We start from the raw sequence: 13,646 nt of genomic DNA on the forward strand, positions 1-13,646 counted from the left end.
CTGATGAAAGTATTGAAAGGCTGAGGATTCCGTACAGATTCCTGGGAAACACTGCACATTGCATCCCTTCCAAGAATCATTTCTTCCTACTCTGTATCTCCTAGCTCCCAATAAATTATCAGGTTTTTTTGCAGCAGTACGAACAAAATTAATCTATAACTCCTAGCAGCAAATCCTGGGTTTAGTAATCCCAGCGGTTCAGGGTTCTTTATCTGTTGAGGGCACTGACCCATGTGTCTAGATCCATGAATTGGAAACTCTTCCATACTGCATCCATTTTACCAGTCCTCACAATGACATCCATTTCTAGCAGGAGCCTTTGGAACAGGAAAGAAATTCAGGTGATTTATTTTTCTTGTTCTTCACTCTCTGTAGCTCTGGGACAGTAAGGTTATGTTTCTGCAGTTAACTTAGCCCAGCCCAGAGATTTTAACCTAGGCTCTTGTGTCTCTTTACTTGTATGGGCGGCACGGTGGCACAGTGGTTAGCACTGCTGCCTCACAGCGCCAGAGACCCGGGTTCAATTCCCGCCTCAGGCGACTGACTGTGTGGAGTTTGCACGTTCTCCCCGTGTCTGCGTGGGTTTCCTCCGGGTGCTCCGGTTTCCTCCCACAGTCCAAAAGATGTGCAGGTTAGGTGAATTGGCCATACTAAATTGCCTGTAGTGTTAGGTAGGGGGTAAATGTAGGGGTAGGGGTAGGGGTAGGGATATGGGTGGGTTTCGCTTCGGCGGGTCGGTGTGGACTTGTTGGGCCGAAGGGCCTGTTTCCACACTGTAATCTAATCTAATCTAATCTAATCTAAAAATCTAATCTAATCTGTATATAATGCAGTGCATTTGTCCACAGAACCAGATGCATGACAACCAGGCAACACTGCATTTAAAGAAATTAATATTTGTCAATACTTTCTAACTTTGATAAAATTCAGACCAATCATACAGAATGCAAATCTGCCAGGGCCCTGATCCTGCTCTGCATTTGCTAGAGGAATTCCACTATATTCCTGGGCAGGTTTGACTTGTTTCCTGTGTTGTCATCAATCAAAATGCATCATCTCAGTTTGCAAAAATTGCTATTATGTTGGCATGGAAATAAGTACAGTCCATAAGACCATAAGACATAGGAGTGGAAGTAAGGCCATTCGGCCCATCGAGTCCACTCCGCCATTTAATCATGGCTGATGGGCATTTCAACTCCACTTACCTGCATTCTCCTAGTAGCCCTTAATTCCTTGTGACATCAAGAATTTATCAATCTCTACCTTGAAGACATTTAGCGTCCCGGCCTCCACTGCACTCCGCGGCAATGAATTCCACAGGCCCACCACTCTCTGGCTGAAGAAATGTCTCTGCATTTCTGTTCTGAATTGACCGCCTCTAATTCTAAGGCTGTGCCCATGGGTCCAAGTCTCCTCGGCTAACGGAAACAATTTCTTAGCGTCCACCCTTTCCAAGCCATGTATTATGTAGTGCTCCATAGGCTGTAGTTGGTCAAGATCTGTCTGTGAGGAATGCATTAAAGCCTTCAAATTCCCTTTAGTGCAATGGAGGGATGGTGATTCTGTCACAGCTCTAGGTATAGGCCTAATAAACATTTTACAAGACCTCGTTCACTGCCTTAAATTTATAAACCATTTCCTATTTTCAACTGTGCTGCAGGTCAGGGTACGGCTGAAAGACATTAAAGTTATTCTCTACTGAGTTTCCACTGCTTAGAACTCTCTCTGTAACTAAATTCCACCACTCTCCACTACAGTACATCTCTCAACACCTTTAAAACTCTCCTCAGAGCTATTTAACATCACCTTTACTCCTAACTCTTTCACTGATGCTGAGTTCCTTTGTGAAATATGGGCTCTTTGTTGTGTTCAGTCCTAGTTCAGTGGCAGCACTGAACTCTTGTTGACTCAGAAGATTATGGATCCCAGTCTTGAGCACAAAATATAGGCCAGTACACCTAGCATAGTGAGAGGATTGCAACACTTTTAGAGATGCCATTGTTTTAGTGAGATTTAAACAGTGGCCTGAGGTCTGGGTCTCTTCAGTGAATTACAGATAACTAATATTCTTTTAAGAAGTTCTTCCCTGTTTCCAGGTCAATATTTATCATTACTGTAATTTACATCATTACCAAACCATTAAATCAGATAACCTGATCATTTATCTTGCTGATGTTTGTGAGCTTGCTGTGCACAAATTGGCTGCTATATTTCCTACATTGAAACAGTGACACACTTCAAAAGTACATAATCAGCTGTAGAGTGCATTCAGATATCCTCAGGTCACAAAAGTCAGAATATAAATGCACGTCTCTCTTTCTTCCTTAACAGTGCTTTATTGATACTTGTTTGTTAGTGGTGTCTGACACTTGTCACAGGTCACCAAATGTTTGACTGAAGCCTTACCAACAGTATCCAGAAATATTATCACCAGCTAGCATTTTTTCTTAAAGAAATTTGTTAACTTACTCAAATGGCCATTTTTGATATGTTAGCTGATCCAGCGAGTGTCCAGGAGAGGAGGTTTGTGGTAGTGACCCTACGTCAGGAGACCTAGGTCAAGTCTCACCTGCTCTAAAGGTGTGTAATAACCTGCCAGGTTGATTGGAAAATATCCAGGAGAGGAGGCAGATAAAATGTCATGCTTTGCAGTTTTTAGGTGAAATATTTTCCTTAGATTTAGTGTTATTAGTTACCTCCATAAATTGATTTCATGTCTCCCAAGAGCTTGATTAAACTACTACTGGCCAAAATCTAGGTAAATGTACTGAGGACCCTAGAGAACCTTTATCAGGACACTCTGAACAATTAAAGTATAACTCATTTTACCATGTGGACATCACAACTAAGCCTTACCTTGACATTCTGACTGATTGTTTCCGAGTACATGCACACAAAGGCATATGTAATGTTCCCTGAGCCTGATCTGTATGGCTATAGTTCCATACTGGATAGCTTCTTCATCAAACAAGACATTGAGAACACCATGAGTTCTTCCTGTAATTATGACAAACCCAAATAATTATTGGCAGTATCCCTCCCAATGAAATGCTCATGACATGAACTTACTACCATGAACCACATGATGGCATTGCAGTGGAAGATTTGGAGGAGGCTTATCTTGGATTTTAATATGCTGGATGCCACCTCTCAATACACTTACTGTCTCTAATTGGATACATTCAGGGAGATTTCATCACATGACCCATAACCAACATCTGCAGACTCCAATTGGCACGCCATTGGTTGCTTGACACACCCATTTTTGAGCACCCTTTCTGCACTAATTGCAAAGCAAATAAATTTTTCATTACCCAAATTGGATGATTCCTTACTGTCAGACAGACATAATTTTTTCTTTTCCATTTCCACTCTCAGAAAGGTATTTGAAATGCTCTACAGCTATCAGCCAATTTACACACAGCAAGCTTCCGGAACTAGAAATGCAATCATGTTTCATGATATTGGTTGAGATACAATTATTGGTCAGAATACAGAGTAAACTTTGCCTGTTGTTCTTCAAAATAGTGCCATGGGATCTTTGCATTCATCTAAATGGGCTTGGTTTTGTCTCCTTTGAAACACAGCACCCCCAAGGCTCTCCCTTAGTACAACACTGGCTGTGTTAGTCTAGATATACATTTAACTACCTGTATCTGGAGTGGTAATTAAATCCATAACCTTCTGACTGACTGAGTAGTGTGCTACTCACTGAGTGAAGGATGATACTGGGTTAATGAATGTAACTAGTCATCTGTATCCATGAAAGCTGTTGGTTTGATTAAAACAAAATTGCTGCACCTTGTAAGAAAGAAACCTGCATGTATCCTGCTTTTCTGAGATGTTTGATTTGTGTGGACTCTGTACAAAGGTTCAATTTGAGGCCCCTAAAGCTTACTGAATAAAGATACTTAATTATTCTGACCAAAGTGACTGCCAATTCTGTACAGTAATAATTATAATCAGGTCTATTTGTGGTTTAAAGATGATTCGGAGATGCCGGTGTTGGGCTGGGGTGTACAAAGTTAAAAATCACACAACACCAGGATCGATGCTCCTTCATCAGGTGATTACACAATTGGAGTGTCGCTCCCAAAGCTAGTGTGCTTCCAATTAAACCTGTTGGACTATAACCTGGTGTTGTGTGATTTTTAACTTGGTTTAAAGATAGTCACTAAATGATCAGGGATCTGCTGTAGAGGTGGTAGAGGTGTCTATTATATGATCTGCTCAGGGACCTGACACAGGAACAGGATGAAACCATTCAGTCCCTTGAACTTGTTCTGCCATTTAGTTAGTTCTTGACTGATTGGTACCTTAATTTAAGCACCTTTATTCCACATCCCTTGATAAATTTTGGCCAGACTCTAATTTGAAGATTATTTTCTTTGTTCTGGAATTTGACACCAAATGAAATAGTTTATTTGTAATTCCCTAATCAATCCCTTTATAATTTTAATCACTTCAGTTAAATCACCCTTCAAACTTACATAATCAAAGCAATACAAATAAGGTCTACTCAAAATGTCCTTGTAATTCAGCTCAGAGTAACTTTTGATTCGGCAATTGCACAAGTACTAATCATCTTGCAGTTCCTTAATCCAAAACTGACTTTAATATTCCTTGCGCTGTACATTCTGCCTGGCATGCTCATTCCCCAAAGCCAATAATAATAAAATGCATATCCAACAAGGTTAGATTCAATCAGACCTAGGGGAAATCTCTCTACTGATAGGAGCCACACCTAGTACAAAGGAAGCAATGTGGATGTTGGAAATAAATTATCTTAGTTCCAGGGCAATACTGTAGGAATGCCTCAGAATAGTGTCCTAGGCCCAACTATCTTCAGATGCTGCCTTCCCTCTGTTATAAGGTCAGAAGTGAGAATGTTCACTGATGTTTGCACAATGTTCAGCACCATTTGCAATCCACATATACATGTTTGACGAGAATATTACTTAGCATCTATCAGTTTAAGCCTGAATGTTGTCTGTGTTTTGCTATATATGGACAAAAACTGCTTCAAATTATGAGGAATAAAAACAGAAAATACTTGAGAAACTCAGCAGGTCTGGCAGCATCTGTGAAGAGAGAAACTGAGTTAATGCTTTGAATCCAACAGACAGTTCCATTCCAATGAAGATTCACATAGCACTTGAAACATTAACTCTGTTTCTCTCCACGCAGATTCTGCAAGACCTGCTGGGTTTCTTGAGCAATTTCTGTTTTTATTCCTCATATATAGCAACATTCAGGTGTAAACTGATAGATGGTAAGCAATTTTCTCATCAAACAAGTGCCTGACAATGGCCACCCCCAATGAAAGATTATCTAACTATTAACCGTGAACAGCAATTACCATTGCTGAATTCCCCACGATTGACTTCCTGGGGGTTACTACTGATCAGAAACTAAACGGATCAGCCTTATAAATACAGTGGTGAAGAGCAGGTCAAAGGCTTGGAATCTTGTGGCGAGTAACTCACCTCCTGACTCCCTAATGCCTATTCACCATCTTCAAGGCACAAATACTCTTGACTTGATTGAAGGCTGCAGCTCCACCAACATTGGGACAAATCTGTTTGCTTAACTGGCACCTTATCCATCAAATTCAATCTTCACCTTGTCTCCTTCACTAGCACCTTCCCAACCTGTGACCTCAGCAACCTAGAAAGATAAGGGCAGCAGATAGCTGGGAATACCAGGCTCTGCAAGTTTTCCTCTAAGCCACGCACAACCCTGACTTGGAATTGTATCGCTGTTGCTGTGACAAGATCCTGGAACTCGCTCCCTAATGACATTTTGGGTGTCCCTACACTCCAAGGACTGTAATGATTCAAGAAGGCAGCTCACTGCCACCTTCTCCAGAGCAATTAGGGAACAGGCAATACATTAATGATGGCCACAACCTATGAATGAATAAAAAAAAACTTCTTCATAGCTTTCATTTCCAATGTAATCAGATTGATTTGATTTTTAGTTTGAATAAAGAGTAATGGTGTAGAGGTAATGTCACTGGACGAATAATCTAGAGGCCCAGGCTAATGCCCTACTAACTAACGCAACATGGGCTCAAATTGTATTAAGGCAGCAAAGAAAAATCACTCAGATTCTTTTGTTAAATAAATACAATATTAGTGATAGAAACATACAGGAAACATCTGTGAGGAATAATTATATCTTGCTGATACAGGTGAGACTCTGAGCATGGTACAGCCAATAGAACAGACCCGAGAACTTAACTTGCCTTTGCTAATTTCACAGAATCATAGAATAATTATGGCACAGTATAAGACTATTCAGCCCACTGTGTCTACTCGCTGTCCAACAAGCGATTAGCCTGCCCTTTTCTCATACCCAAAGCACATCTAGTTCACATTGACTTTGTTCACACTGTGGGATAATGGGGAACGTTTGTAAGAATTAGAAAGTTGATTACAAATATTCCCTTTACTAAGTGTACTTTTATCATGAACTGGCCAATCTATGTAAATCACTAACACAGGTGTCTGTTGATTCCCCTGCCTGTTGAGACCACTGGTTAAAGCAGGAGTGTTCAATAATAATAATCCGATGCTTCCAGGTAGAAGACTCTTATGATGCAATGGTGGTGCACCTGTCTCTGGGCCAGGAGGCCCAGTTTCAAAACCCACCTACTCCAGAAAGTGGGTAATGCCATCTCTGAGCAGGCTGATTAGAAAATATAAGGACGTAGTAATCAATAGGGTCACTGCATACTGGATGGTACTGGTCTGGAGCTGTTACCACTTCAAATGGAGAGATGAGGCTATTCTGCGGAAATACACTTTACCAAGTGCCAAGTGCCATGTGGAGTAAAGGGAGGAATGATTCAGAAAACAGAAGTGGGGCAAGGGTAGGCTTTGGGGAAGGGGATTGGAGGGGTATGTTGCAGGATTGCACCCAGTCATAGAGGAGGCAGAGGCAAGGCTAAATAACTTAACTTTGAGATTTTAATTGGAAAAGTCAGGAATTGGGAGATCAGAAGAGATAACAAAAGGAGACATTCTGGCTGAAACTGCGTATTTTGGTTTTGTAAACTAGAATCGCAGTTTTTAATAAAAATGCTGCTAACCAGCCTTCGTTGGAATTTTCACTGTGCAACGCGAAAAATGAATTTCAACTTTAAATAAAAGGGTGGGAATGTCAAGCTGACGCCAGGATTTTGGGGGGGGGGAGAAGCCCAAAGAATGCGGGGGAGGGTTTTTGACATTGGGCTGAGATGTGGGTGGGAGTACAGTGCCGCTTTAACCCCGTCTCAGGGGAGGTGCAGAGTTCGCTCCGGGCATGCGCTCACCGCCCGGGATGGAGTTCAGGGGAAAAGCGACAAGAAATCGGTGCCGAGTCTGACAGAGAGAGGCGCTGGAGCCGGGGGGTGGGCTGGGGCTGGGGCTGGGGCTGGTCCGCCTCCGCCGGGCCGAGCGATCGCCAGCGCTCCCGCTAATTCCTGGCCCAAGCAGCGATCCGGGATCGGCACCCGCCTCGGACTCCGGTGGATTCCAGATCGCAGGCGATCGGGAGAATCGGGATCCCACTGAATGATTGGCGGCGAGAGACAACTCCGGCGCAGGTAGGATTCCAGCTGATTACCCGCGTCCCACAGCGATCCACTGCCAACACAGCGATCGATCCACTCCCTGCAGTGTGACCCATTTCCAACATTACACTGTCACCCACACCCTTGCAGTGTTTAGCGTTCCACCACGATCCACGCCCTATGCCGTGATCCACTCCCTACACTGGGATCCACATTGTGGGGTACACTATGATCCACTTATACAGTGACCCACTCACAACATTACTCGGGAATCTACTCCCAGTGCCACGCTATGACCCATTCTCAACATTGATCCACTCTCAGTGTTACACTGTGACCCACTCTTCACATTGTGATCGACTCCCAGCAACAAGGTGAGTTGCTCCCCACATTGCCATTGACTCCCTACACTATGATCTGTTTTCGCGGTGATCCACTCCACGTCATGTGACCCATTTCCTGCTTTAAACTGATCCATTCATAGAATCACACTGTAACCTACTGCCAGCGTCACATTGATTAATTCCCAACATTACATTGAAATCACTCCCAATATTGTACTGTGATTGACTTCTGTGTTACACTCCGATCGTCTTCCAGTATTACTCTGTTCATTATATTGTATTTTTGTTGCCTGCTATGATCTACTGACGTTATATTAGACTCCATCTCTGCCCACCAAAGTGTTTGTACTTCATAATCTCTCCTCCTCCGGTGTATGCAATGCCATCATCTGACCAGATAACTGGGTAGCAATGAAGTAGAATTGGTGTGCAATCAGTGTGGAGAGTGGGGATGATGGTCATCACTAGCTCTCTGTTACTGTGTGTCCCCCTTGTTCATATCAGATTAGATTAGATTTCTTACAGTGTGGAAACAGGCCCTTCGGCCCAACAAGTTCACACTGACCCTCCGAAGAGCAACCCACCTAGACCCATTCCCCTATACCTAACACTACGGGCAATTTAGCATGGCCAATTCACCTAATCTGCATATTTTTGGACTGTGGGAGGAAACCGGAGCACCTGGAGGAAACCCACGCAGACACGGGGAGAATGTGCAAACTCCACACAGATAGTTGCCTGTGTCAGTTCATACATTTCAATTGAAACACTACTGCCCTTCTCCCCTTACGCCCAAATCCATCTGCATCTGAAATCAGGACATCACAATTTTCCTAGCAGGAGTTGCTCAAATATGAGCAAGAACAGGAATCTCGGCTGATTTGATATTCCTGAGTTCACTCTCCCTCGTGAATCTCCCCATCTCCCCGAGGTCCTTATTTAGAGATGCGAAGGCCAGTTGCCATACTTTGAGGCTGCAATTAGATAACTCAGTATGGATTGAACTTGAAACCTGATGGCCCTGTTTGATTTAGTTACATTGAACAGTGTGCCAGGAATAAGAAAATTAAACAATACAAACAAAGCCAGGCAAGACATTGGACGTGTCTCTTTTTAATGCATACACAAGGTCATGCTAGTTTTTCAAAATTATACTGTGATTTTTAAATGATTTGAATGTCAGCTAACAGGAGAAATTCTGACCAGTTATGAGCGTTAATGACAGAGAGAAAGAGAGGGTTTTTTTGTGTATGACTGAAAAATCAGGGGCTCTTCCTTCTCTAAAAGAGAAAGCTGAAGCTGATGCTAGGATATTTCCACTCATTGGGCAGACCAAAATTATAAGGTGATCAGTTATAAATTCAATAAAAATTTCAGAGTGGCCAGAATATGACACTTACTACCACATGGTGTTATTAGAGTGAATTTTAAAGATACTTTTAAGGGGAAGTATCATAGGCATATGAAGAAGAAGGGAATAGTAGGATATTTTGTTGGATGGCATGAAGAGGATTGGGAGGAGGCGTTTGTGGATCACTGGCATGGAATAGGTGAGTTGAATGGCAGAAGTAGGCCATTCAGCCCATCAAGTCTACTCCACCGTTCAATGGGATCCTGGTTGATCTGATAATCCTCAACTCCATTGTCCTGCCTTTTCCTCATAACTGTTGATTCCCTCACTGATTAAGCAAAAAAACTATCCATCTCAGATTTGAACATACTTAACACCCAACTTCAAAAGCCCTCTGTAATAAAGAATTCCACAGCTTCAGTACTCTCTGAAAGAAAAAATCTTTCTCATCTATATCTTTAATGTGTGCCCTTGCCCTTATTCTGATATTATTCCATCTGGTCCTCGACTCTACCACAAGGGGAAACAACCCTTCCACATTTGCCCAGTCAAGGAACTTGTGTGTTTCAATAAAGCCACCTCTCACTCTTCTAAATTTCAGTGAGTACAGGCCCAACCTACTCAACTGCTCCTCACAAGGCAGTCCCTCCTTATTTGGTATCAGCTAAGTGAACCTTCTCTGGACTGCCTCCAATGCCAGTCCATCTTTCCTTGGATAAGAGGCACAAAAGGGTCCCATAAGTATTCCAGCTGTAGTCTGACAAGTGCATTGTAAAACCTCCCAACTTTTATACCCATTCCCTTTGAAATAAAGGCCAACAATCCATTTCCATTCCCTATCACCCACTGAACTTGAATTTTAGTTTTTTTGTAATTCATGGACAAGGACTCCCAGATCCCCTTGGTCTGTAGCTTTCTGCAGTCTTTCTCCTTAAATATTATTTGGCTCCTCTATTCTTCCTGCCAAAGTACATAACCTCATATTTTCCCACATTACGTTGTAAATATTTTCATAATTTTATGGTGATCTGCAAGGAATTGCTAGTATGAGTTAGGCTGCACCCTGCAAACTTCCATTGAATGTGATTCCCTCAGACTGACCATGGACTGCCTTAGCTTTGGCTGGTAAAATAGCTTCCCCCTGTCTGCTAATGCGTTTAACACAAACCTCCCATCTCCAGACCCTGCATCTGCTGATCGCATTGGAGGTGATACTGAGCCAGTGAACATGACCTCCACAACTTACAGCTTGGGTGTGGAATCAGAGCAGGGACCGGTGAGCCCTGGCTTTGCTGCTCTTCACTATCTCTGTGGTAAAGTTAATCTGTGTAAATAAGGCCATGGTTCTCCTCTTGGTGAAAAATCCCAGCACCATTATGGATTCATTGTCGGTTACCAAATGAGGATGGCCACTTTGGTGATGTCAAGACTATGGAGAATGTTCAGATGAGATTTACTCATATTTATCTGGCAATTAAAGTACTTTGGGATCACCGGAGGACTTGAAATGTGTCGTTGAAATGCATATTTTTCTTTTTATTTTCAGAGTATTTTATAGTTAATGAAGTACTTTTAAAACGTCCTCCCTATTAGAAAGTTGGAAATACATCAGCCAGTCTATCTGCACCAAGATTTTACACAATGCAATGTGCTAACAACTAGCTAATCTGCTTATAGCAATACAGGCTGAAAGATAAATGTTGCATGGGACACCAGGAGAAATTCCTTACTCTACTTGGAGAGGCTCCTGTTATTGGAGACTTTGTTAAATTCGTGGGTTTCCTGTGGGAAGAGGTGGAGGTGGATGAGTTTTTTCATATGTGGTTGTGTTGTTGTCTGTGCTGAAGTCAGATTCAACACTCGAGTAGGTCAGTAAGGTAGTGCAGTGGTAAAATGGTTAAATCAAAATCTTATAATGAAAGGCGCTGGCAAACGTACAAAGCTGTTCTATCGAGGCAGCCACAGTCTGAAGCATTCCTGGGGTGGGAGCCAACAGGCCTGTGACTACGCACAGGAGCTGATGTCAATGTTAACTGTGTGCAGATTGCAACTGTACTGCAGCATGAATTAGAGAAAAAATATATTCAACAATTTTTGTAAAAGCCAAATAATTGAGAGAACTAGTCAGGGCTACCACTCTCGATCACCAGTTCATTAACTTTCCCTGCATGGATATGTATATTGGGTGAGGCCAGGATGAGGTTTGTCTGTGAGTCCTCCTACAGCCAAATAGACAATTGACTAACTGTCTGGGCTGACATAGGAAGAATGGCTCCTTGGCAAGGTGCAGATAATCGCTGAGCCTATGGATCCCTGGAATGTGATGGCATTTTCTGAAAGGCTGAGGAGCAATAGTTATATCCCTATACATTTAAGGTTGTGCACCAAATGAGGTGATTGAATCAGGTCACCCCTACTTGAGGTAGGCTGTGTGAGTGGGGCTGGTTGGTACGGCTCATGACTGCAGAATAAACTTCTACAATGTAAAATCTTCAAACTGAATGTAGAGCACTTTCCAAGCAATTGTTTACAGTGAGTTCGAGGATGTGGTAGGAGTGATGTAGAAACATGCACAGCAGGCAGCCATTTGGCCCCTTGACTCTTCTGTTATTGACTGATCATGCTCCAACTCTTCATGCCTGTCCTTTCTCCATATCTTTGATGCTGCTGTTACCTAACAAAATCTGTATAAATCTGTCTTGAAAATTTCAGTTGCCTTTTAGGGAGTGAATTCCATATTTTCACCATCCTTTGTGCCAGGAAAGTGCCTACTGATTTAATTCCTGTACAATCTAGTGTGAAGTTAAGGTTATCCTTCCTCTTTCTGGACTACCCTACAGAGGAAATTATTTTTATGTATTTGTTCCTATTGAATCCTTTTATTTCAAACTCTTCAAATAGGTCACCTGTCAACTTTCTAAACTCAAGGGTATCTTTATTATGTAACCTGTCCTGATAATCCAAACCTCTAATCTTGGTGACATTCTGGTGAATCCATCCTGTGCTCTCTTCAGAGTATATATAACATTTCTAAACTGCAGTTACTAATCACAAAGGCTGACCAAGGCTCTGTATAATTAAAATTAAAACTCATTTTTAGTCCTGTCTCTGAGTTAGGAGTCCCAAGTTAGTACTCACCTGTTCCAGAGTGTGTAATAGCATCTGAACAGATTGTTCAGGGGCAAACATGTTATTTAGTGAATACTGAAGCTCCCCAAACAGTCATGGAGATAATAGGTGATCAAATATGTAATCCATCTTCAGCAAAAGTGAAAATAATAAGACAGCAAATGGGTTGGTGCAAGGTAGGCTCTATATGGACTTTAGCAAGGCTCTATAGAAGGTCCCCCTTGGCTGACTGGTCAAGAAAGCAAGGGGGACCATGGGATCCAGGGCAAAGTGGCTGAAAGAGAGGAAGCAGAGGGTCATGGTACAGTGATGTTTCTGTGACTGGAAGTCTCTTTCCAGTGAGGCTCCATTGGACTTAGAGCTGGGGCCCTTGCACTGTGGTGTACGTTAATGACTTGGACTTAAATGTAAGAGCTATGATCATGAGGTTCATGAAAGACACAAAAATTGTTAGGGTGGCAACTAATGAGGAAGATATCAACAGATAGGTCAGTTGGGCAGAGCAGTGACAAATGGAATTCAACCTGGAAAAGTTTGAGATAATGCACTTAGGGAGAACTAACAATGCAAGAAATTAAACTATGACTTTGTGGTTTTTTCATATAGAGTCATAGAATCATAGAGATGTACAGCATGGAAACAGACCCTTCGCTCCAACCCGTCCATGCCGACCAGATATCACAACCCAATCTAGTCCCACCTGCCAGACCCGGCCCATATCCCTCTAAACCCTTCCTATTCATATACCCAGCCAAATGCCTCTTAAATGTTGCAATTGTACCAGCCTCCACCACATCCTCTGGCAGCTCATTCCGTACATGTACCACCCTCTGTGTGAAAAAGTTGCCCCTTAGGTCTCTTTTATATCTTTCCCCTCTCACCCTAAACCTGTGCTCTCTAGTTCTGGACTCCCCGACCCCAGGGAAAAGACTTTGTCTATTTATCCTATCCATGACCCTCATAATTTTGTAAACCTCTATAAGGGTCACCCCTCAGCCTCCGACCCTCCAGGGAAAACTGCCCCAGCTTGTTCAGCCTCTCACACATGGGATGTTGGCATCACTGGTCAGCATTTTTATTGCCCATCCCTAGTGTCAGATCCCTGAACGTAACAGGACAAGTAGTTAAGGTGGTTAAGAAGGCTTATGGAATACTTACCTGTGTTAGCCAAATGATAGAATACAAGAGCAGGGAGGTTATGCTGGAACTGTATAAAACACTGGTTGGGTCACAACTGGGAGTATGTGTGAAGTTTTTGTCATCAAAT

The 13,646-nt window shown here is 42.5% G+C and overlaps 1 protein-coding gene across 5 annotated transcripts in view; it reads left to right on the forward strand.

Moving 5' to 3' along the window:
• Nucleotides 1-7,277: 7,277 nt before the first annotated feature.
• Nucleotides 7,278-13,646, forward strand: part of glis2b (GLIS family zinc finger 2b) — an 87,203-nt gene continuing 80,834 nt past the window's right edge. For 3 of the 5 annotated variants that reach the window (XM_087997877.1, XM_043711461.2, XM_043711458.2), the window contains exon 1: nucleotides 7,281-7,588. Coding sequence is in view for 2 of the 5 variants with exons in the window: in XM_043711458.2 (XP_043567393.1) it covers nucleotides 7,557-7,588 (32 nt within the window). In the remaining 3 variants the exon portion in view is untranslated. Of the gene's footprint in view, nucleotides 7,589-13,646 lie in introns of all 5 variants that reach the window. The other 2 variants (XM_043711460.2, XM_087997879.1) reach the window with 2 other exon arrangements.

Source organism: Chiloscyllium plagiosum, unplaced genomic scaffold (genome assembly GCF_037043375.1).
Source record: "Chiloscyllium plagiosum isolate Xiang-an unplaced genomic scaffold, Cpla_swu_hap1 HiC_scaffold_20, whole genome shotgun sequence".
Lineage (NCBI taxonomy): Eukaryota > Metazoa > Chordata > Chondrichthyes > Orectolobiformes > Hemiscylliidae > Chiloscyllium > Chiloscyllium plagiosum.